General features: G+C 42.7%; 1 protein-coding gene across 1 annotated transcript in view; it reads right to left on the reverse strand.

Annotated features, from left to right (window-relative positions):
• LOC124622774 (myrosinase 1-like) overlaps positions 1-24,885 on the reverse strand; it is a 46,835-nt gene that overhangs the window by 11,584 nt on the left and 10,366 nt on the right. Inside the window, exons 3-8 of the mRNA XM_047148566.1 lie at positions 15,856-15,990; positions 13,680-13,802; positions 13,416-13,599; positions 10,158-10,252; positions 9,177-9,324; positions 328-443 (exon numbers count right to left, since the gene is read on the reverse strand). Of these exons, the coding sequence (XP_047004522.1) occupies positions 328-443; positions 9,177-9,324; positions 10,158-10,252; positions 13,416-13,599; positions 13,680-13,802; positions 15,856-15,990 (801 nt within the window). The remainder of the gene's footprint in view (positions 1-327; positions 444-9,176; positions 9,325-10,157; positions 10,253-13,415; positions 13,600-13,679; positions 13,803-15,855; positions 15,991-24,885) is intronic.

The raw sequence follows: 24,885 nt of genomic DNA on the forward strand, positions 1-24,885 counted from the left end.
GCGCCCACAAACCGTAGTTCACGATATTTCCGTGATTTGTACGTAGACGTCCAAGGACCAGTTGAAAGCAGGCGACCCAGAACCACTGTTGTTTTGTGTTCCGAAGGTGGTCCCACGCACTATTGAGAACGTGGTCATAATGTGTTGTCTGTTCAGCGTCTGTACTGTTCCGTAGATGTGACGTCGTAACATATCGACGACAGGTGTTAAGACGAAATTTCAGTACGTAACATATTTCAACTGAGCCAGCACCGAACACCACTTAAAATTACAAATCGCCCAAACCACGGCTGGAAACGCTGTGCCGGATTTCTACAGCTTACTTACCCCAATATTGACACTGACGACACCAGCGTCGTGCCATTTGGATGGAGAACTCCAAAAGTCGCTTGGTTTCACATAGCTCGTTAAATAATGATTCACTCCAAAAAAGTCAGATGCACCTGCAACAGAGTTTCATTTCTGATATATGAACACATTTTCCGGACTTTTAAACATATCTACAAATAATAAAATCACTAACTGTGGTCTGCGTACTGTAAGACCTTCGGTACACAGACCATCAGATTATTTGACTTGTCGCTCTAACGAAGTAGGCGAGTGTCAGCAATATGTCTCGTGGTCTTATCGTGGCGTGTTTATCTTCTGCCGTTAGGTCAGACGATAGAAATGCCACTTGCACGCTTACAGTAGCAGACTGACGGTGACCAACTTTAAACAGAACTTGATTAATTTTCCCACACATTTATTAAAATAATAACAACCATAAAAATTTCTTAACTTGGTTCTGGACCCTATTTACAATTGACAATCTGAAGTTCCTTTGGTATTGGTACGTTAATCTTATTCTCACATATATCTCTGATACTTGACAAAAGTGTCTACACATTTATCTTCATGGCTATGTACAGGAATTTGGTAATCTTATTAGGCGCAGACTGAAACTTGACTACAGACTGGTACAGACTAATGCAGACTGGTACAGACTAATGCCGACTGACTAATCGGAGGTCTGTACACCCGTTATAATACCTCGCACGTTCATGTATCACTGCGCGAGTGTGATCCATGAGGAGAAAAGGTTCTACGTTAGCGGCAATCTCATTGGCTGCGTTACACATTAATACGCGGATCGGCGGAAGCAGAATTTGGTCCGTCTCTACGGCAGCGCCATCTCGTAGTGCAGAGACGGATGAGCACTGCGCCTGCGCTGTTGTGCTTAGCGGGGCGCGCTCTAGTGGGAAAATTGTGTACGCGCTGACTATGTGGAAGTATGTACACAACACTAACTTAATTCTGCAAATCATGCAAGCACTTTTGAAACGGCACTTTCAGCCCTCTTAAAACGAGGTAAGATAATTGTTTGAAGATGTCCTGAAACTATGCTGAAAGTTTACCAAATCTACAAGGAATACAGCTGTTACCTCATAAAATTACCGCAAAACTTTTCACCTCGTTTCGCGGTTGTTTTTGTGGCTGAGCTCTCACGTAATTCAATTGGTAGGCGAAATAAATTGTTAACAGTCTTAAATTATAAGTAAAACTGTGGATGGCAGTCACATTTTGGACTTGATTCTGTGTAAAACAACATGAGACAAATCACTTCTCAAAGTCTTAAAATGAATTTCAAGTGCTGCTTACAGAGACCCTACACTAAATCCTCTAACGTAATCCACCATTTTGAAAAGTAATTCCGTTCGACGCTTGCTAGAAGTATCCTCTAAATACCTTGAATCCTGAGAACCAGCAACCATTCAGCTGCTGCGAAGGTGCACAACTCTACCCTCTTCCGAATTATCGTTTGGAAATACCTCTCACGCCAAAATTCCGCCAGGTAATAAGCTGAAACATCACTTTGACCGCGCGCTCCGGGCTACACGCTAGCAGCTCCATGCGGTCAGAGTCCGCGTTAGGAGGCCGGTGTTATGCTATGAAGGTGTGCCGCCGTCATGGACCCACGCCAGTTTGGACCTACACGTCGCGCTGAACGTATTCATATGTATGAAAGTGTCTCGTGAATAGTTACTGGGCAGTTTGAATATGGGTAGAATTTAACAACAGAATCTTCTACACCCAACGTTTAACTTCCCTAATGACAGTAAAGATAAAATGATATTAACAACTGCTCGTACAGAGCCATGTATATATTTTCCTCCTATGCTCCATTGATGAACGCAGTGTAATTAAAACTCAATACAGCTACACACAGCACTCTGTGAAATGGAGCTGAGTAATTCGAGAGCCTTGTCGAACTTAATGCGCAGGAGGTTGACTTGTGGGACAGGGGTATTCCACGCGCTTGATGAAAGGCTGTTGCTCCAGTACACCCAAAAACCTAACGGTCGATTTCAGGCGGCTTTCCACACTTTTCTGAAGATTAACTGCACCTCCAAAACACGACACCGGAAGAGCTGTAATATGAAAGCACACTTCACAATATCAGTACATTTTCCAAAGTAGTGGTACACACATCGTCCCTGTCTTAGGGTGACTGACGTTTGTGGCGCCACGAAGGGCGTCTGGCGAAAGATGTAATCCGAAAACAGTTTCCAGTTGCAGGAAATTCCAAACATCCGTCATTAGTGCATCTTCCCATAGGCTGAGTAAACGGGCTGAGTAAACGCTGAAGAAAACGAACGAGGGGCATGCCGTAATTTAATAACACTTGCAGTGATTTGGACATCCTGATTTTGAACTGTTCCACATATAAAAATATGAAATGGTTCACACTGTCATGAAGCCTGCAGTTTTATTGTCAGTTATTAATGTTGTAAAATACAATAATTACGTTAACATCGCATTGCAAAGATAGGCAGCACTGAAAATGAAGTTGGGGGAAACAGTTGTACGTGGAGGATAGTGTACCAAGCAACTCGTGATGTTTTCTCGTCCATGTTTCAATCCACTGATTGATTTTAAACCAGTTAAAGAAATGCGCATTTGAAACAGCCAGAAGAAGCTTCCGACACTCTCTACTGTTTCTGCTGTTGTGAGACATGAGGTTGTGTTTCGTGCAACCTTTGCATAGGTAGTTTAAGTGTTGTATGATGTATTAGTGCTGTTCGGAAGATACTGTTAATTCTTTGTTTACAGAGTTTCATGGCGATTAAAATTCTGTACATTTCTGAAAGTAGTTGGATAACGCGTCGGCTGTTACACTGCATGTCGTCGACCGTGCACCATCTTGTACCTCGAATCAGAAGGTGCACTATCATGGAACATTTCTGCAAATGAAATGAGTCTTTCTAATGTCTTAACAATTTTTCCTGCCTTGAAAGTGGAAGTCTGTGCTGGCTGCCAATAGCTTCCGTTTCAAAATGCTGATAATAATTTTCCTCAATTTGATTTCTCCAAGTGATTATTGGTGCGTAACAGATTAATAATGCAAGACAGTACTGGGAAGATTTTCTCGGTTGCAACGCTTTTAAATTTAAATAGAATGTTTGTACTTAGGCATACGATCAAGTTGTACATTGAATCCGTTATTCACATTTAGACGAAACTTTACTCCAGGAGGTAAGTTTTGCAATTTCAGAAAAAAGCTATAGCTTACATAAATTGTATGCTATTATTTCAAAATGGAGTGGGAAAGGATATTTGGCTTCTACTACAAGATTAGCTAGAGACGAAGTGTGGAAGGTGTTCCAAGACACAACACTCTCAGTTACAGAATTCGTGGAGACAAATGCAGTTTCATGTTTCTGGAAGTAACAGTTCCATTCCTAGAGTTTGTTGTATTTATTTTCTATATTTATATTTCTCTCTTTACTACTAGTTTCCAGGTCTTAGACCCATTCTCAAATCATTCTTCTACATCAGACAAGCAGTCAAGGTGGAACCTGTCATGGTCACTGGGCACCAGTGGCAAATAAAGGAGCGTGAATAAACCAGCTTTCTGCCTGTAGCTTCGCAGCATATAGACATACATATTTCACATATATATTTATGCTCATATATCATCTTCATCTTTATTGGTTTTCCCCTGAAAGTTCATTCGAATGCAGTGGAAAACTGCAGTGTAGGCTGAATATTGTTTAATCAAAAATCGTGGGCAATAGTTCAACTTTTTGGATGTGAAAATAGAATAAACACCACTTTTTAAACTCGAAATAGGATGCTGTAAGTATTTCATTTCTTTTTTTGACGTTCACTGACATTACTTCTATTTTTAAATTTTGATTATCTCAAGAGTGTGGATTTAAATGAAAAGTCGAGGAGTTTTGAAAGCAACCTTCAATTCACGAAGAATGTACCAAAACGGATGAGCTCATTGTGTTCTTGAATCATTCTTTGAAGGTTCAGTACTACACCTTACTTTACTCACGCTTCAGAATCATACCTTCGATCTGCCTCCAGTTTTTGCTCTCCCATGACGTATATTTTAACAGTTTCATTTTTCCATTTCTTAGGGGGAGAGGAGATTCAGCCCTGTGGCAAATCTGACGCGGTACTTTGAATGTCGTTGTGAATCCATTTTCTTCTACTACAAATAACGTTCCTAATGAAGGCATGTCAAAGGACGAAGTACGTGGCCTCATATTGTTCGATAATAACGAAATACATATACAAAAAGTTTTCCGACTAATTTCAGGGTCGGAAGCGCATTCTCAAGTCCTGAATCTCTACTTGCATTTACAAAGGAATGATTGAGAATAGCATCGAAACTAGCAGCGAAAGTGTTAAATACCACGGACACTGGCCGCTGTGGGCACAATAGGGTGTTTGACAGTTTCCCGGAAATCGTCTTAACTGGTTAGTTATTTATGTCATCGTACGTTCAGAACACGCTTATGCGATGCCTGTGACGTCACTCTCTAGTATTTCCGCTGCTTATTCGCAGTGATGCCTTGTTTTGGAATTGTGAGTTGGTAGTACCCCATTGAACAAATACATCTACAGTATAAAGCTCCTGAAAAAATGAGAAGATAAGTAAAATTTGGTAGCAACTCGCTCATAAAGATCAAATGCTCAATACGTGAGTTTATTTCTGTAAGCATCATTTTGATGTAAGTAGACACTCTGTATGAACACGGGCGCTGATGACCGCGCAGTTGGGCGCCCCACAAAGCAAAAATCATCAACATCATCATCATCTGTATGAACACATTATAGCCTGTAGCTTAATAAATAGCATGCTGAAAGTCTAATGCAATATTTTCAAGACCGATTCTCCTTCGGAGAAAGTTTGTTTTTCTTTTCCCCTCCTCTTCTCTTCACTGACGTCTTTTTAAGTTTACTTTATTCGTAATACAGTTATGTAGGAGCTTTAAATTCTATATGACATTTCAGTAAAATTGCCATTTACTACATTTTACACCTGGTCAGTTTGAGATACATCACAAAGTTGGAGTTAAGAAACCGTATTTCGTGCGTGAGGTATCTCTCGTTCAGATGACTCTGGAACACCATTTAACATCTTCCGACCGCGTTATACTTCCCAAACAAGTCGTTGAAGACAGTAATTTGTCACTTACAACAGGTTTCATTGAACCTGTTGTAAAGTTGTGTGATTCTGTCAAAGAGAAAAATTGAACACTGCTTGGAACCGACGAGGAAATGTAATAAAAAAGTGAAAGTCGGTCCTGCTTAAGCAGCTTTAGATCGCAGTGTTTCAGCATCAATTACATATGCAGTAAAATAATGGATACTTCAAGGTTCTACTGCGTAAACTGCATATTTCGTAGAGCTAATTTTCCGGTGATTTAAATTAATGACACGGAGGAACAGAACATGGCAGTATGTAAGCCGACGGTGCTCTGCGGATCCCCACGAGTGTTAGGACGCTTTCTGAAAATTTGAAAACTGAGAAAAGAGGTACCTGGAAAACAGTAGTCGTTCTGGCAACAACTACAAATTTTAACTGCCAGAACTATCCTCTGAATGAAAATGTTTCCAACGTGTCTTATTGAGCAGGCTTTCACAAGCAGCCTTGGAAAACCTTTAGCGTGGTCGGAACAAATAACACAGTTCCAGATTCCCTCACTTTTAACATAATTCTGCAACTTATTGCTGTGTCACAGTACTTCCTTACCAGTCACCATGCAATGCAGTTTTCATGTTTCTTATTTCCGGAACTTGATTATCTGGGTTGTTTAGAAGAACGAAGAGGGCATAAACGCATCAACTTTCCAAAGGATTCCGCAGTCAGTCTTCACAAAATTCCTTTCCACTTTTACTTAGAAGTTGGAAACGCATTTTCCATCACTAAATAACTACACCGTTTGCAAAAACGTACGAAAAAAAAAACACTAGAAACTTCCATACGATGCATGTTCCAAGGGACATTGCATCATAATTCGGAGTAACACAGGTGAATAAGCAGCGGAAGTACTAGACAGTGACGTCAGCGGCATCACATAAACGTGTTCTGAACATACGATGACATAATTAACCAGTTAAGACGATTTCCGGGAAACAGTCAAGTATCGTAATTACCTGCCGACACTGAGCAAGTGACTTTCCAGTAAAATGTCGCCCCTGTACAGGAGTACACATAATGGACGTACGAGTACAGGTTGTAGATGTGTGGTTGACGACATACCGAAGTTTGGGTCTCACCGTGAGTCGTGCTCAGGTAGCCCGAGGGTTGGTCGACCGCTTGGCGATAAGTGGGAAATATCGGCTCAAATTTTCATTGAAGTCATCCCATTATGCAGCCGACGGTTGTTCATATTCGCAGCTGCGAAGACATTTCATGTACATGTGTACCAGTAACTACGGCTAACACTCTCGTAACACAAATAGAGCTTCGTGTTACTCCTGGCGTGTGACGTCACCAGAGCTTCAGCAATAACAGTGCGTTTTCGATCATGTGACCAAATCTTGGAATTTAATGACTTTTGGCCTTTAATTACAAAATAACAACAATCCGAACCATATTTTTAATATGGGGAAATAGCCTTTAGTGCTACAGGGGATATTCACCTGATCTTCCGTGGTACTCGTAGCAGTAATCGAAGGGACCATGACAGATGTGAACTACATGATCATTATTGTGGATCACCTTCATCGCTTCGTGCCTGATGTCTCCACAGGGGGCGCCAGCCTCTTGCAGCAGGATAAATGTTACAGACAAGCAGCCAGAATCATGCTCATCTGGTTTTGAGGAGCATGATAGTGAACTGGTAGTCTTGACCAACAAATTCACCTAGTCTGAACCTCGTGGAACACTTCTGGGGCGCTATTGGGCGCCAGCTCTGTACCTACGAGCCAGCAGGTATCATGCCACCTCTGCTTCCACATACCTCCAGAAAACTTTGGAGAACTTTTACAATCCATGCCGCACAGGACGCCGGCCGCGGTGGCCTTGCGGTTCTAGGCGCTGCAGTCCGCAACCGCGAGACTGCTACGGTCGCAGGTTCGAATCCTGCCTCGGGCATGGATGTGTGTGATGTCCTTAGGTTAGTTAAGTTTAAGTAGTTCTAAGTCTAGGGGACTGATTACCTAAGAAGTTAAGTCCCATAGTGCTCAGAGCCATTTGAACCGCACAGGACTGCTGCTGTGAGGTACGTTGCAAAGGCGGTCCAAACGCTGTTAGACGAGTTCATCAGTGTATGTTTTACATTCAGTCCAGTGACGTGCTTTTATTTTTTGATACTTTAGGTCATACTACAGTCAATTAATGTGGAACACTGTCGTTGAGAACAACTCATACTGAGAAAGCATAGCTATTGATTCCAAAGAGACAGATGGAGAAGAAGAAAAAGAAGAAGAAGAAAAAGAAGAAGAGGTTGAAGAAGAAGAATAAACAAATCAATGAGGATCTGCAGAAAATAAATGCGTAGTGTAATGACTAGCAGTTATCTCTCAATATTATTAAGTGTGACCTAATGCGTATAACAAAGCGAAAATCCCCATTAATGTACGAGTACAAAATAAATGCCCAGTCTTTGGAAGCGGTAACGTCCGTCAAGAATCTGGGTGTGACTGTTCGAAATGATCTCAAATGGAACGATCAGATTACACAAGTAACGGGTAAGGCAAACTCTAGATTGCGGTTTATTGGTAGAATCCTGAAGCGATGCAGTCCTTCAACGAAGGAAATTGCATACAATACGTTGGTTCGTCCAGTCTTATTGTTCGCCTGTATGGGAACCTTACCAGTTGGGTCTGATTTAAGAGATTGAGAAGGTCCAAAGAAGAGCGGCAAGATTCGTGACTGGTACATTTAGACATCGCGAGAGCGCTGCAAATCTCACAGAAAGTGTGGTGTCACCGCCAGACACCACACTTCCATGGTGGTAGCCTTTAAATCGGCCGCGGTCCGTTAGTATACGTCGGACCTGAGTGTCGTCACTATCAGTGATTGCAGACCGAGCGCCGCCACACGGCAGGTCTAGTCTAGAGACTCCCTAGCACTCGCCCCAGTTGTACAGCCAACTTTGCTAGCGATGGTTCACTGTCTACATATGCTCTCATTTGCCGAGACGACAGTTTAGCATAGCCATCAGCTACGTCATTTGCTACGACCCAGCAAGGCGCCATATTCAGTTACTATTCTTAACAGATAATATTGTGAATCATGTGCCGTCAAGCGCGACGTTCATCATTAATGGATTAAAGTTAAGTATCAAAGTAATTACGTCCGCTTTCTGAATTCTAATTCCTTGTCTTGTTCCAGACCTCACGTCAGTATAGTCCTTCCCTCCTCACGCCAGCTGGCGTGAGCTAAAACGCGTGCATTTCGGCCTCCTCTAGCAACACGGTGTTGGCTCTTCTGCCAACACAACAGGAAGTTTGAAGTGGGACACACTTGCAGATAGACGACGCGTTAAACGGAAGAGGCTGCTCACTAAATTCCAAAACCCCGATCTTCGCCAAGGATGTAGAGCATATATTATTACCTCTAACTTTCAAACCGCGCAATGATCACCATTCAAAGATAAGGGAAAATAGCGCTCGTACTCAGGAGTTCGGACAGTTGTTTTTCCCTCGAGCGATCCGTGAGTGGAACAGAGGGGAGGAAATATGACTTTGGCGTGAATAGTACCCTCCACCACACACCGCTTGGTGGCTAGCGGAGTATATATGTAGATATAGAAGAAGGTGCAAACTTAGAGCAACTACACGCAAAAAGTAATCTCATTAAATTTTATGTTCTGTGGAAGAAATCACAGCATGAGTTGTTCTACATTCCGCTTTAAAGGAAATGACGCTGCTAATGGGTGCATATTTACCTCTGAGGTACTCAATCTCTTCCTGAGTGAAAGTTGGCAACCGTGAGCGGGGACGCCCCTCTGCTGCGCTGTTAGCGTCTACCCTCTGACGCACCACCGACGGGTTATCCCCCTCCTGGCTGAAGATAGGGTGTGCGTAGTGACCAACCTGGTCAATATCAAGACAAACGGTTGTCACTACCAGCGCACTTTCCTCAAACGTATCATTGATGCACATAATAAAACGTAGATAGACTACATGACTGATGAACTTATAATCTCACAGTAGCTATACAGTTTTTAAATGTATATAGAAGTTTTATAAACTTATTACACGTCATAGATACTATTTCAGTCATAGCAAAAAGTTCTATATGAAAAATGAAAAGATATACTAATGCTAGGAGCTGTATACGTGTTACTCCTCTCCTTGGCTGACATCTTCAATGTTCTCAAGAGTCCAGTACAGACTTTATTCTGAGTTTGTGTGTTTTTGTCACGTTGGGTTGGATCCTACCACTGTCGACTGGAGTTTTTTTTTTAAAAAGAATCATAAATTAACTTAAAATTTAATATTAAGAAATATGATGACTAGCCTGTTCAAAATCCTTCTACAAAATTACTCCATTACTGCGCAAAAGGATACCGGCACCTCTCGGAATTGTACTATTTTTGATATATTTGTAAGCTATTGAAGTAGCCCAGTACCCGACATATGAAATAGTCTGCAGAATCTGAGGCGCCCACATGAACGTCATTGTAAAGGTTCACTTATTGTTGCTGAACAATAGCTTGTAGTCGCTATAAATTTTCTTTAAAGTATTATTCATCTGGGATTACTCTGCTCCGTTTCCACTCTTCTTGGTTCGGATTGGAAAAGATGTTATTCACGAGAAATGCAGCCCTCACAAAAAGTTTCAGTTTTTCAGAAATCATGCATTTATATTTAGATATGAGGGTTCAAGTTTTTTTTCCCAGGAGCGATCACACTACCATACTTACATCAAACTGATACTTCCTCTCAGCTGCTTCCAAGTCTTCACTGGAGTTTGAGACTGGTTTTCTTCCCGTTATACTTAACGTAATTCCTACGGTGCCTGAAACAGATTTCCACTTAGTAAAATAATGAAATACAGTACTTGTACTTAGCATGAAGGAAGTTATACATTATTTAGAAGTGCACGAATGTAAAGTGCATTATTCCATTATCATATTGATGAAGCTCATCGTAGTGTAGTGAAGAAAGTTTGCAAGTATCGTACCATTAATTACAAAAAATGTGGATTAAGTTGCCAAAATAAACTAGTGGCAGTTGTAGGTTTACTAAATAGCAGCTACTACAAGCTATCAATAACCTGTCAAACGCATGCACTGTAAGACAGCAACACAAATTACTTCTAAGTGGAACAACTGTTCAACGTGGAACTCTATGGAGATGATACAAGAGAGGTTTGCAGCCGCAGCAACCAGCTTTCGTCAAACAAGAAAGTGATAATGACAAATGAAAGTAATAAGTTTGATATTCTGAGTATTTTAGAAGGTCAAGTTAATATAGCAATACTATGACTGCAATGTGAAGGGATTTTCTTCATTGTTTTCATTAGTCCAAAATTCACTATACATTGAATTTGAGCGTACTTACAGTAAAATGGTTTCGTATATGGTTCTCCAAAAAAACGGTTAAAGTATCAAAATATTACATTCTCTAGTTATTTGATGGTTGCTGAATGAAAAAAATTAATATTGCAAAATTTGCAGCCTTTCGTAGTTTATATACAAATACAGTTAAACGTAAGGAGTAAGCTTATTGCGGAGTGCTAATTTTTCTTAAGTATGACACTGATATTTTCCTCTTTGGCCAAACTGAAGGAACGGCATTTGACAGACATGTCTCCAACTGGCTGTTGTAGCCAGTTCTCCATCAGCGACAGCACAACCCTGGCACCCGCTTACAGCCACCGCCAACCACGTAGCTCTACTGAGTCGCTCCTGGATTGCTGTTTTCAGTTAGAGTTTTACTGGCCTTCTTAATACATGTCGATAAAACGAGTATCCGACTAGACTAATTTGGGAGCGCCCGATCTAGCGGGCACGTAAAATTGCGGTTTAAAAATAATTTTTTTTGTAATGGGAAACAAACTGACGCTTTCCGTCGACAAAGGGCATCGTATTAAAGACGAGACGAGCAGCAATTGTTTGGACTGACTCCAACTACACAATGCAAAAACGAAATTGAGAAAATTTGCAAGACGACCCTTGGTAGAGACATCCTGTATACCTTCTGCCCTCGCCACATACACATCTGATACATAATTTCACATGTCTCCTCCTCCCCTCTTACTGTGTCCACCTCTTTCTCCCCATCTCTGTCCACCTCATTTCCCCAGCTCTATCTGTCCATATCCTCCTCTTCATTTTCTCTATCTTTCCATGTCCTCCCCCTCCATCTCCTCAGCTCCTCACTCCAAGCCTATCTTCCTCCTTCCTCATTGTGTCCAACTCCCCCTCTCCCCTCACTCTATTACATCCTTCTCTCTGTCTTTCTTATCCCCTGTTCACTACCCCACTACACCTTCCACCTGCCTCCTGCATCTCCCTCTCCTCCCCTTCACCCTGTCTGTTTGTCCCCTCTTTACAGTCTCCTCACACACATCTCCTCTTGCCTTCTCTGTTCATCTTATCCTCTCATTCACTGCCTGTCCATCTTCTCATCCACTCTCTCTCTGTTCATCTTCTCCCCCTCCCTGTTTTACTATTCATCTCCTCTATCCACCTCCTCTGTCCTACTCATTCTCCCCCTCTCTCACTTTCTAGCTCCTCCTTCTCCTCCTCCTTCTCTTCTCCTCCACCCCCCCCCTCCCCCAATCCCGCTGTCTCTGCTCTGCCTTGCTCATCTGCATGTGTAGCCCGTGCAAAGCATACCGATAACCGATACTATCCATACAACACATTTCCTCCCCTGTCTCTCTTTCCATCTCCTACTCCCCCTCCCCGCCCTCTGTCCATCTAATGCACCCCCTCTGCTGGACATACATCCACACATAAATCGCACCTGTGGTTTCTGATGGCTTGTTCAGAATATTATAATTATGATTTATTCAGCTTTCTGAGCAGTATTATGTTTGTTTCCGTGAAAATACTTTCACAACACTGAAAAATCCTACAATACACAATCAGCAAAACATAGTAGCATGAAAGGATGCGAAAATTTACGCAAAACTACTCTGATATGCTTGCTGTCACTGTGGGGACAGCTGGACATAGCTGCTTTTCCACTGCATTCAGTGAACCCATAGAAGATAAGCACATTGGCCTATTCTTCCTCAGTAAACCCGCCCAGGCCGCTATGTACCGCTGTTAATGTACAACTACCACTACCAGAGAAACAAATCCCAGATTGGACAGAGGAGTACTGAATGCAAGCCTGAGGACCAGGATTAAAGTAGACCTTACTGTTGTGAACAGCAAGTACCGTGAGTGAAATACCGTCGACATTTGCATTGCCTTGCAAATTTTCACCATAATACCGATACAACGGTTAAGATAGCAAATGAAATGTTGTTAGCCTGTAAGGAGAACACAGATAACTTGTACCAAAATATTTGGAAAATATTTCCTAACAACTTCCAAAATTTTTTGGTGGAGTTCTTGTTCACCCAGTACGGTATATATTTTCAAATGGAACTTGCTCATCGACATTAACAGAATGTCAGTGCTCGTGTTATGGATTCCTCTGGTAGCAGTCCACGAGCAACTGTAGTTTGAAAATTGTAAATACTGTTCCATGTGTCAGCACTAACTTACGAAAAAAACTGAATAAACAAATACTTTGGATTCTGAAGAAGAAAGAAGTTTGCCCTTCGAGTGTGGTGTTCAGTACGCCACCACCAGCCTCATTACAAGGCTCCAGTCTGTCATTGGAAGCCTGAAGTAAGCACGGTAGCACTTCAGCGGAAGTTCCTGCGCAGTCAGTAGGAATACGGCCCTTTACATCATCTACTATAGTAGATTTGTCCTTATAAACAGTTTTATAATTTTCCAGAGAGAAACTACGGGAGTCAAATCTATTGAACCATTCGGTGATGGTGTAGGCCGCCTTCCTCGAATCCAGCGATATGAAAACAGTCACTGAAGATGAGCTATTGGTAGGATGCGGAAACAGTCGTGAATGATCCACGAAAAGTAATCATCAGGTTGACGGACTGAATTAATTCGAGAAAGCGTGATACGTGCAGGATCTAACAACAGTGAGAAACATACCATTCTGCTTGGCCTTGAACTGTTCTTGATAGAGGCGGTAGACGAGTCCATGTGCTCTGATGACGGTGTGTGCAGCCAGGTAGTCGCCGATGCCCGGAGCGTTCTGTGACGGAGCCTGAAATTCCGCGGAAGCGTAGCCGATGGTGAACACTTCCGGCTCGTTGAACGTGGTCCACATCTTCACCTGCGAGACGACAGCCGTCAGAGGCGTAATCACAGTGAGCAGGAACCGATATGAGAAACACTGGAGCCATCGATACTCACTCTGTCTCCAAAGTTTTCAAACAGCACTCTGGCATACTCCACGAAGTAGTCAGCGAGAATTGGGTTTGGCCATCCACCGATGTACTGCAGCGCTTGCGGCAGGTCCCAGTGGTACATTGTCACCTGCACAACGAGTTTGCTTCGTGAACTTAAATTCCAGATCCCATAACTTGCTGTCCATCGATTACATTTTTCAGTCTTAAATCTAGTGGTTACCTGTCCATTCCAAAATCAGGTTTACCTCAGTGTTCCGGGTGGCTTTGCTAATTGGAGACAAACTGCAGGAAACTATGGCTGAGAGGACAAGAAGTCATATGGACACATGGCCAAAAGTGCGTTTCAAGGGAGAGACACTCTCATGAAGTTGGAAATAATGCGTATTTGAGAGTGGATCCAAAACACTAGTACAAACAGAACATTTCCACTTCCGTGATGTATTGTCGTGTACGTTTTCAGTCTTTGTAACCTACACAGTCAAATATTTTTATCTCTAGCTTCAATTGGGTGTACTTCTCTTCGTGCGAATTTCCCGTCAGAAGTGTTCATATTCTATTTTGCTCTATATCGTATCAAGGATCATTTCTTCCAATTTATCTTTTTTTGTCAAAATCACCTTGTATATGTCTATTATAGGAGGACAAAATGCATTCCATGGAACTCAACGAAATTGCGATGTTTCGAGACAAAAAAAATGGTTTAATTGGCTCTGAGCACTATGGGACTTAACATCTGTGGTCATCAGTCCCCTAGAACTTCGAACTACTTGAACCTAACTTCCATGCCCGAGGCAGGATTGGAACCTGCGACCGTAGCGGTCTCGCGGTTCCAGACTGAAGCGCGGCCACACCGGCCGGTCGTTTCGAGACAGGTTGTTGTTCACGTTATAGCTATTTTTCTCTCTTTGTGTACTAGCAATTACGATTTCGCAGCAAAGGTGGTATGGCCTACCAGTGTGTAGATTGCAGCTTGAGTCAGGACGCTCACAGAGAAAATAGTCATCTGGACTAGACCAGACAATCAGAAATGGGTCTAAATGCTGGCTCACCTCATTATCTTAACCTTACTTGTTGACTTGAGCATATTTCTGCAGAATATGATATGATTTTATAGACTTCTCTTGATTATAGTCTCTGCACGTGGTAATCCTGCTACGATCGATACTTACAACGACTGCAACTTGATGCTGAACCTGATTTCTTCAAAACATACAGCCGTCTTTATGACGTCATTTATTGTTGGCTAGCAGTTTCGGCGGTACAATGCACTATCTTCATTCCTTAGTGATGCTGAAGGGCTTAACACCATCCGTAGACACAACGCATCACTGGCCAACGTAACTGGTTTACGCAGACTACTTGTAATCGTGAAGCTGTCACTCCTGCCTTCAAATCATGGCACTGACAACTCGTCCTCAATTCACTCTTCGAAAGGTGATTTGAAGTGACGAAACCAAAGTCTTACATTACTTGTGGATCAGTTCTTATACCAGCAATTCCCGCATGTAACGTACACTTGGAACGTTACACTGTTTTAGAGTAACCCCAAGCATGGTCGTGGTCTAAACAACACTGAGTACCTAATTTCATGTTGCCTAGCGGTCATCTTCTACTGGCGTCTAATAAAATCTGGGCACGTGATTCACACTACTCGAACCATGAATGGGGCATAGCACGTAACCGAGATTGCGAAAGAACACGTTGTGTCCTATATAGACAAGTTTTGAGCTTATGACTTAACAAACCGGCCGCGGTGGCCGAACGGTTCTAGGCGCTTCAGTCCGGAACCACACGGCTGCTACGGTCGCAGGTTCGAATCCTGCCTCGGACATGGATGTGTGTGATGTCTTAGGTTAGTTAGGTTTACTTGGTTCTAAGTCTAGGGGACTGATGACCTCAGATGTTAAGTCCCGTAGTTATTAGAGCCATTTGAACCACTTGAATCTAAGACAACAATGTGCCCGAAAGTTCCACCTCTCCCCTAATTTTTACATACTTATGGCCAGTAAACTAGATCCAGTATTATTTGCGCTAATGTACCATTGCATTACTAGCACAAGACAAATGAACCAGTGTAGACAGACAAAGAAACCACTTTATAACAACGTTCGACTACATATGGAAACCTATAATTGCATAACGACTCTTTGGTCACACCTGCATGTATGCTTCTCTCTTACCAGAGGCTGGATTCCGTTCGCGAGCAGCTCGTTGATGAGATTGTTGTAGTAGTCGATGCCCGGTTGGTTGATGACGTCGAGGTCTCCAGTGGGCAGGATGCGTGTCCAGGCAATGGAGAAACGGTACACGTCCGCCTGTCCGTAAACAAAACAGAATAAAATACGTAAGTAAGTTTATGAAAACAGCTCCGCTGTCCTTGTTGACCAATTCATTCTAAGAGTACGGGAAGAATGTACGAATATATTAATCATACTCTAGGTCTCTTTCAAAAGTTATGCTATAAATTTCAAATGACATAGATAAATAAACAAGAGCGTGTAGTACACTACGTGTGAGAGTCGAGTACAGTTGAGAATACATTTTGATCTTTGAGCAAAGGGACGAAACACTTCACGAGAATGGAGAATGGAGCAGGCATGTGACAATGATAACAAAAATCACGGTTAGGTATGTTATAACGAAACAGGAACAGTGTCCCGAAAGAAATAGCATTTTTACATTTTTTTTTATTCGGACATTCTGTCAGAGAAAATTATTACATCAACAAACCGAAAACGTTCGACGACCCTATTTCCAGCAAACGTCTTGCTGTAAAGGGTGCTATAAACCCTCTGTCAGAGAACAGCTAGCACGTCTACCTGAGAGTACGCGAATTTAAACGGCTTACCGTGGATTACGTTATGCATACATTCAATGTTGTTGTTGTTGTCTTCAGTCCTGAGACTGGTTTGATGCAGCTCTCCATGCTACTCTATCCTGTGCAAGCTTCTTCATCTCCCAGTACTTACTGCAACCTACACCCTTCTGAATCTGCTTAGTGTATTCATCTCTTGGTCTCCCTCTACGATTTTTACCCTCCACGCTGCCCTCCAATGCTAAATTTGTGATCCCTTGATGCCTCAGAACATGTCCTACCAACCGGTCCTTTCTTCTTCTCAAGTTGTACCACAAACTCCTCTTCTCCCCAATTCTGTTCAATACCTCCTCATTAGTTATGTGATCTACCCGTCTAATCTTCAGCATTCTTCTGTAGCACCACATTTCACAAGCTTCTATTCTCTTCTTGTCCAAACTATTTATCATCCATGTTTCACTTCCATACATGGCTACACTCCATACAAATACTTTCAGAAACGACTTCCTGACACTTAAATCTATCTCGATGTTAACAAATTTCTCTTCTTCAGAAACGCTTTCCTTGCCATTGTCGGTCTACATTTTATACCCTCTCTACTTCGACCATCATCAGTTATTTTGCTCCCCAAATAGCAAAACTCCTTTACCACTTTAAGTGTCTCATTTCCTAATCCCTTTCAAGACACTGTCCATTCCGTTCAACTGCTCTTCCAAGTCCTTTGCTGTCTCTGACAGAATTACAATGTCATCGGCGAACCTCAAAGTTTTTATTTCTTCTCCATGAATTTTAATACCTACTCCGAATATTTCTTTTGTTTCCTTTACTGCTTGCTCAATATACAGATTGAATAACATCGGGGACAGGCTATAACCCTGTCTCACGCCCTTCCCAACCGCTGCTTCCCTATCATGCCCCTCGACTCTTATAACTGCCATCTGGTTTCTGTACAAATTGTAAATAGCCTTTCGCTCCCTGTATTTTACCCCTGCCATCTTTAGAATATGAAAGAGAGTATTCCAGTCAACATTGTCGAAAGCTTTCTCTAAGTCTACAAATGCTAGAAACGTAGGTTTGCCTTTCCTTAATCTATTTTCTAAGATAAGTCGTAGGGTCAGTATTGCCTCACATGTTCCAACATTTCTGCGGAATCCAAACTGATGTTACCCAAGGTCGGTTTCTACCAGTTTTTCCATTCGTCTGTAAAGAATTCGCGTTAGTATTTTGCAGCTGTGACTTGTTAAACTGATAGTTCGGTAATTTTCACATCTGTCAACAACTGGTTTCTTTGGGATTGGAATTATTGTATTCTTCTTGAAGTCTGAGGGTATTTCGCCTGTCTCATACATATTGCTCACCAGATGGTAGAGTTTTGTCAGGACTGGCTCTCCCAAGACCGTCAGTAGTTCTAGTGGAATGTTGTCTACTCCCGGGGCCTTGTTTCGACTCAGGTCTTTCAGTGCTCTGTCAAACTCTTCACGCTGTATCGTATCTCCCATTTCACCTTCATCTACACCCGCTTCCATTCCCATAATATTGTCCTCAAGTACATCGCCCTTGTATAGACCCTCTAAATACTCCTTCCACCTTTCTCCTTTTCCTTCTTTGCTTAGAACTGGGTTTCCATCAAAGCTCTTGATATTCATACAAGTGGTTCTCTTTTCTCCAAAGCTCTCTTTAATTTTCCTGTAGGCAGTATCTATCTTACCCCTAGTGAGATAAGCCTCCACATCCTTACATTTATCCATCCCTGCTTAGCCATTTTGCACTTCCTATCGATCTCATTTATGAGACGTTTGTATTCCTTTTTGCCTGCTTCATTTACTGCATTTTTATATTTTCTCCTTTCATCAATTAAATTCAATATTTCTTCTGTTAACCAACGATTTCTACTAGCCCATCCCTTTTTACCTACTTGATCCTCTGCTGCCTTCATTACTTCATCCCTCAGAGCTACCCATTCTTCTTCTACTGTATTTCTTTCCCCCATTCCTGTCAATTGTTCCCTTATGCTCTCCCTGAAACTCTGTACAACCTCTGGTTCTTTCAGTTTATCCACGTCCCATCTCCTTAAATTCCCAACTTTTTGCAGTTTCTTCAGTTTTAATCTACAGTTCATAACCAATAGATTGTGGTCAGAGTCCACATCTGCCCCTGGAAATGTCTTACAATTTAAAACCTGGTCCCTAAATCTCTGTCGTACCATTATATAATCTATCTGATACCTTCTAGTATCTCCAGGATTCTTCCATGTACACAACCTTCTTTTATGATTCTTGGAGCAAGTATTAGCTATGATTAAGTTATGCTCTGTGCAAAATTCTACCAGACGGTTTCCTCTTTCATATCTCTCCCCCAATCCATATTCACCCACTATGTTTCCTTCTCTCCCTTTTCCTACTCTCGAATTCCAGTCACCCATGACTATTAAATTTTCGTGTCCCTTCACTACCTGAATAATTTCTTTTATCTCATCATACGTTTCATCAATTTCTTCATCATCTGCAGAGCCAGTTGGCATATAAACTAGAACTACCGTAGTAGGATGGGCTTCGTGTCTATCTTGGCCGCAATAATGCGTTCGCTGTGCTGTTTGTAGTAGCTTACCCGCATTCCCATTGCTTTAATCATTATTAAACCTACTCCTGCATTACCCCTATTTGATTTTGTATTTATAATCCTGTATTCACATGACCACAAGTCTCGTTCCTCCTGCCACCGAACTTCACTAATTCCCACTATATCTAACGTTAACCTATCCATTTCCCTTTTTAAATTTTCTAACCTACCTGCCCGATTAAGGGATCTGACATTCCACGCTCCGATCCGTAGAACGCCAGTTTTCTTTCTCCTGATAATGACGTGCTCTTGAGTAGTCCCCGACCGGAGATCCGAATGGGGGACTATTTTACCTCCGGAATATTTTACCCAAGAAGACGCCATCATCATTTAACCATACAGTAAAGCTGCATGCCCTCGGGTAAAATTACGGCTGTAGTTTCCCCTTGCTTTCAGCCGTTCGCAGTACCAGCACAGCAAGGCCGTTTTGGTTAGTGTTACAAGGCCAGATCAGTCAATCATCCAGACTGTTGCCCCTTCAACTACTGAAAAGGCTGTTGCCCCTCTTCAGGAACCACACGTTTGCCTGGCCTCTCAACAGATACCCCTCCGTTGTGGTTGCACCTGCGGTACGGCCATCTGTATCGCTGAGGCACGCAAGTCTTCCCACCAACGTCAAGGTCCATGGTTCATGTGGTTAGGTACATTCAATGGCGACTCATAAAATATTATTGATGTACAAAGGAGAGAAGAAAGCCAGAAGCTCTGGAGATCTGGTGCTGTAGAAGGCTGATAAAGATCAGCTGGAAAGACCGAGTTACCCGTGGAGAGGTGCTGACAAGAGTACAAGAAACCAGATCTCTCTGGAGACACCTCAAAAGAAGAAGAGACAACCTGGTAGGGCACATTTTGAAACACAATAATATCAGTGGAACTATGTAGCAGGAGCTATAGAGGGGAAGAACAGTCGAGGACGCCCAAGGATGTCACACATGCACCACGTTATGAATGGTGTGGGGTTGCACAACATACTCGGAAGTGAGGAGGAGGGAAGAGACAAAAGAGGAATGGCATACTACTGTAAACGAATCTCAAGTTTGTACTCTAAAGAGAGAGGAGAGCTATTTTGGTAGCAGCGACATGACTTCTTCCTGGTAGCGTATATTTTTCATACGTAGCGACGAGGTAGCATCTAGGTCGATAGCTGAGAACGTAGTTCACGTTATAGCTTTACAATGTATATTACATGACATGGCAATAAAGGGTTTAAGGCAACAGGATTGCAACTGGTGTTTCGTATGATGCACTACTGGCCATTAAAACTGCTAAACCAAGAAGAAATGCAGCTGACAAACGGGTATCCATTGGACAAATATATTATACTAGAACTGACATGTGATTACATTTTCACGCAATTTGGGTGCATTGATCCTGAGAAATCAGTACCCAGAACAACCACCTCTGGCCGTAGTAAAGGCCTTGATACGCCTGGGCATTGAGTCAAATAGAGCTTGGATGGCGTGTACAGGTACAGCTGCCGATGCAGCTTCAACACAACACCACACTTCATCAAGAGTAGTGACTGGCGTGTTGTGACGAGCCAGTTGCTCGGCCATCATTGACCAGACGTTTTCAATTGGTGAGATATCTGGAGAATGTGCTGGCCAGGGCACCAGTCGAACATTTTCTGCATCCAGAATGGCCCGTACAGCACCTGCAACATGCGGTCGTGCATTATCCTGCCGAAATGTCAGGTTTCGCAGTGATCGAATGAAGGGTACAGCCACTGGTCGTAACACTTCTGAAATGTAACGTCCACTGTTCAAAGTGCCATCAATGCGAACAAGAGGTGACCGATACCTGTAACCATTGGCACCCCATACCATCATGCCGGGTGATATGCTAGTATGGCGATGACGAATACACGCTTCCAATGTGCGTTCACCGCGATGTCCCCAAACACGGATACGACCATCACGACGCTGTAAACAGAACCTGGATTCATCCGAAAAAATTGACGTTTTGCCATTCGTGCACCCAGGTTCGTCGTTGAGTACATCATTGCAGGCGGACCTATCTGTAATGCAGCGTCAAGGGTAACCGCAGCCATAGTCACTGAACTGACAGTCCATGCTGCTGCAAACGTCGTCGAACTGTTCGTGCAGATGGTTGTTGTCTTCCAAACGTCCCCATCTGTTGACTCTGGGGTCGAGACGTGGCTGCACGATCCATTACAGCCATGCGGATAAGTTGCCTGTCACCTCGACTGATAGTGATACGAGGCCGTTGGGATCCAGCACGGCGTTCCGTATTACCCTCCTGAACCTAGTCTGCTAGCAGTCATTGGATCTCGACCAACGCTAGCAGCAATGTCGCGATACGATAAACCGCAATCGCGATAGGCTACAATCCGACCTTTATCAAAGTTGGAAACGTGATGGTACGCCTTTCTCCTCCTTGCAGGAGCCATCACAACAACGTTTCACCGGGCAACGCCGGTCAACTGCTGTTTGTGTTTGAGAAATAGGTTGGAAACTTTCCTCATATCAGCACGTTGTAGGTATCGCCACCGGCGCTAACCCTGTGTGAATGCTCTGAATAGCTGATCATTTGCATATCACAGCATCTACTTCCTGTCGGTTAAATTTCGCGTCTGTAGCACGTCATCTTCGTGGTGTAGCAATTTGAATGGCGAGTAATGTATTTTAAGTAATGTGTCTTATAGAGTGCAGAACTTATTCATTGTCATCTTCAAATGAATGTGCAATTTATGTATCACATTTACATGCAGACGTCACTCTGAGTAGGAACATGCGACAGGTGATGATGGTTGAGCTACAGTAAATGCTGCAGAACTGCAAGCTTTATTTTTGGGTCCACGCCCCTGTGTGCTATAGCAGAGTAACCATGCATTTTATGTGGATTGCATGCAGATCGCGCCATTAAAGTTAACAGTTTGCAGTTAATGATTTGCAAATCTTCCAGTCTGTGAGACAGATTAATGGGACGCTGATTTTGAATGAGTATACAGTACGAGCTCATAAACAGAAAGAGGTCCAATTTTCTGAAAGAAATGTTAGGATAGGCGTGAATACTGGGATAAGCAATGCAGGGGATCAGAATCGTAACATTTTGTGAGGCATAAAAGTCAAATGACGCCACCTAAAGAATGAATGTCGGAGTAAATATGGGTGATAGAACATTACATTGAAAAACTACACCTTGCACGCCACCTTACGGTGAGTGGCGTAGGGTACTTTATGCACTACAGTCAGTTCCCCCTTTCCTGTTCCAGTCACGATTGGTTCGCGGGAAGAACTATTGCTGGCATGCCTCCGTGTAATTTGGAGTCTTTATAATTTTACCTTCACGATGACTTCGAGAGACGTACGTAGGAGGAACCAATATCTTGGCTGACTCTTCCAGGAACGTGCACTGTCGGAACGCTAAAAGTAAACCATACTGTGATGCAGAAAGCCTCTGCTGCACCATCCGCCTATAGAACAAGCTAAGAATCTCAGTGACTCTTCCGCGCTTACTAAATCAACCTGTAACGAAACGCGCCGTTCTTCTTCGGATGTTCTCAGTTTCCTCTATCGACCCTATCTGGTACACATCGCACACGGATGAGAAACATTCGTGTGTTGGTGGAACAAGGGTTTTCTAAGCATTGTGACTTCCCTGTATACAACAGCATCGTTCGCGAAAAGCCTCACGGAACATTCGACATTGTACACTAATTCATTCATATACATTGTGAAAAGAAATGGTCCTATAACAGTCCGTTGCTGTACGTCCGAAGTTACTCTTACGTCTGATTATTCCTCTTCGTTGAGAATGACCTACAGTGTTCTGTTTGCTGGAAACTCTTCAGTCACATGGCTGGTCTGACATTCCGCACGCTCGTATTTCATTCATTATGCCGCGCTGCCGAGATGCACCGATATTTCCTGTTGTTTACTATCTCGCGCGCCTGGTTCAACAGAGGGGGTGGTTTTTACGCGACCGTTGTTTCCGGTACTCATGTTGATTCCTGCGGGGCAGACTTTTGGTCACGAGAAATTACATAAAACGCGAGCATAAAACACGTTTCAAAACTCTGCAACAGACCGACGTCAGAGATATAGGCCTGTGGTTTTGTGCGTCTACTCGACGATCCTTCTTCGAAACTGGAATGAGCTGCTCTTCTTCCGATTACTAGGAACGCTTAGCTCCTCCAGCGACCTACAGACGCTAGAAGAGGAGCGACTTATTTTGCGTACCCTTATGTCGTACGGTTGTCTCACTAGGTCCAGTGTCCTTGTCTCTGTTGAGCGGTGTCGGTTACCTTTCTATCCCCTGGTCACTATTCCCGATATCTGTCATTTTCAAGTTCATGCGACTGTTTAAGGGAGGAACCACAACACGATCTTCCCCAGTGAAACAGTTTTGGTAAAGGGTACTTCGGATCTTTTTAACAAAACCGTTTCCCTGAGCAATACGGCATGATCCTAGGTACTGGTATATACTGTTTTCTGTATCTCGTGTGCTTTCTTTGGTTCAGAAAAGATATTAATATCTGTGTGGCCTTTCTAATATAACCACCATGGCAAAGGACGCCTTAAAACACTTAAATTCAAAAGTGATACGTTATTACTGAAAGATTCTTTTGTGCTCTGACACTAAGCGCACCAGCCACGACTGCACAGGCCTTTATGTGCATGAAACAAGCCGAGGATGAGAAAATAGAAGTAATATACAAGGAATTTGAAAAGAGTGCCTCACATTCTCAGCGTGTTAATATTGGCCAAATGGTTGGGCCCAAATATTGGGCCATTTAACTTGTGCGTAGAACGGCCCAAGCACAGTGGTGTAGGGTGCCTCCTTGTTGACGTTCATTACACATTTCTACTTCTTTGTGTGTGCCTCTGTACTTCTGCTTCTAGCACTAATACTGTTGTCAGACGTAACACACGCAATAAAGCCTCTTACTGTACTACGGTGCACCACTGCTCTGTCTGCGCCTCGTGTGACAGTGCCTGACGCAAAAGTGTAGTGATATGTCTATAGCTCGATTAGGTCCCCTCCCCTTTCACCTAATCTTAATCCCTTACAGCTATAACGCTGAGGACGATTAAAGTCACCGTCATGTTCTAGATCCACTGACAACTTGCACACCTTACTGGAAAGTCTGTGGCACGCTTGTAACCGAATCCGAAGGCAACCAGATATTCGTACAAATCTGTCATTCTTTGAGAACCAAGGGTGCCGGACTGGTAACGATAAGTAGTGAATCCATGGAACACCTCCTCTAGTGCCAACAGACATATGCCTGTCAGTCGATAAAATGTTCCACAGCTCAAAAATGTTTCTTCTGGTCATATGTTAATAAGATTTTTTTATTTTTTACCAGAACTATCCGCTGTAAGAATGACGAACACTTTAATAAAATATTCTGTACGAGCAGAGAAATTGTTGAAACTGTGAAGAGGGATGAAAAACTAGTATAGTCCAATGTGGTTGGAAAGCAAACATAGATCGACTAGAACATTGGATATGTAGGAGGGAACTGAAGATATCAAGTTGAGTATGTCTTCGTTAGAAAAAGAGAGTTTCTGCACTGCAGAGCACGCCAAGGGGCTGAAGTAGACTCAAAACGTAGTGCAGCTTCGATAAGCAGTAGGTTGAATCTCTATAAGATAAAGGAGAGGTGGTATACGACGAAACAGAAAGCTGCAAAATTAGGACAGTGTGAAATGTAGTGCAATTTATATGAGGTAACGACCAATGATCTATATAACGACATGAAAGTAGTTACAAGAATTAAAATGTAGTAAAGCAAAATAATTAAGGCACG

This window comes from Schistocerca americana, chromosome 7 (genome assembly GCF_021461395.2).
Source record: "Schistocerca americana isolate TAMUIC-IGC-003095 chromosome 7, iqSchAmer2.1, whole genome shotgun sequence".
Lineage (NCBI taxonomy): Eukaryota > Metazoa > Arthropoda > Insecta > Orthoptera > Acrididae > Schistocerca > Schistocerca americana.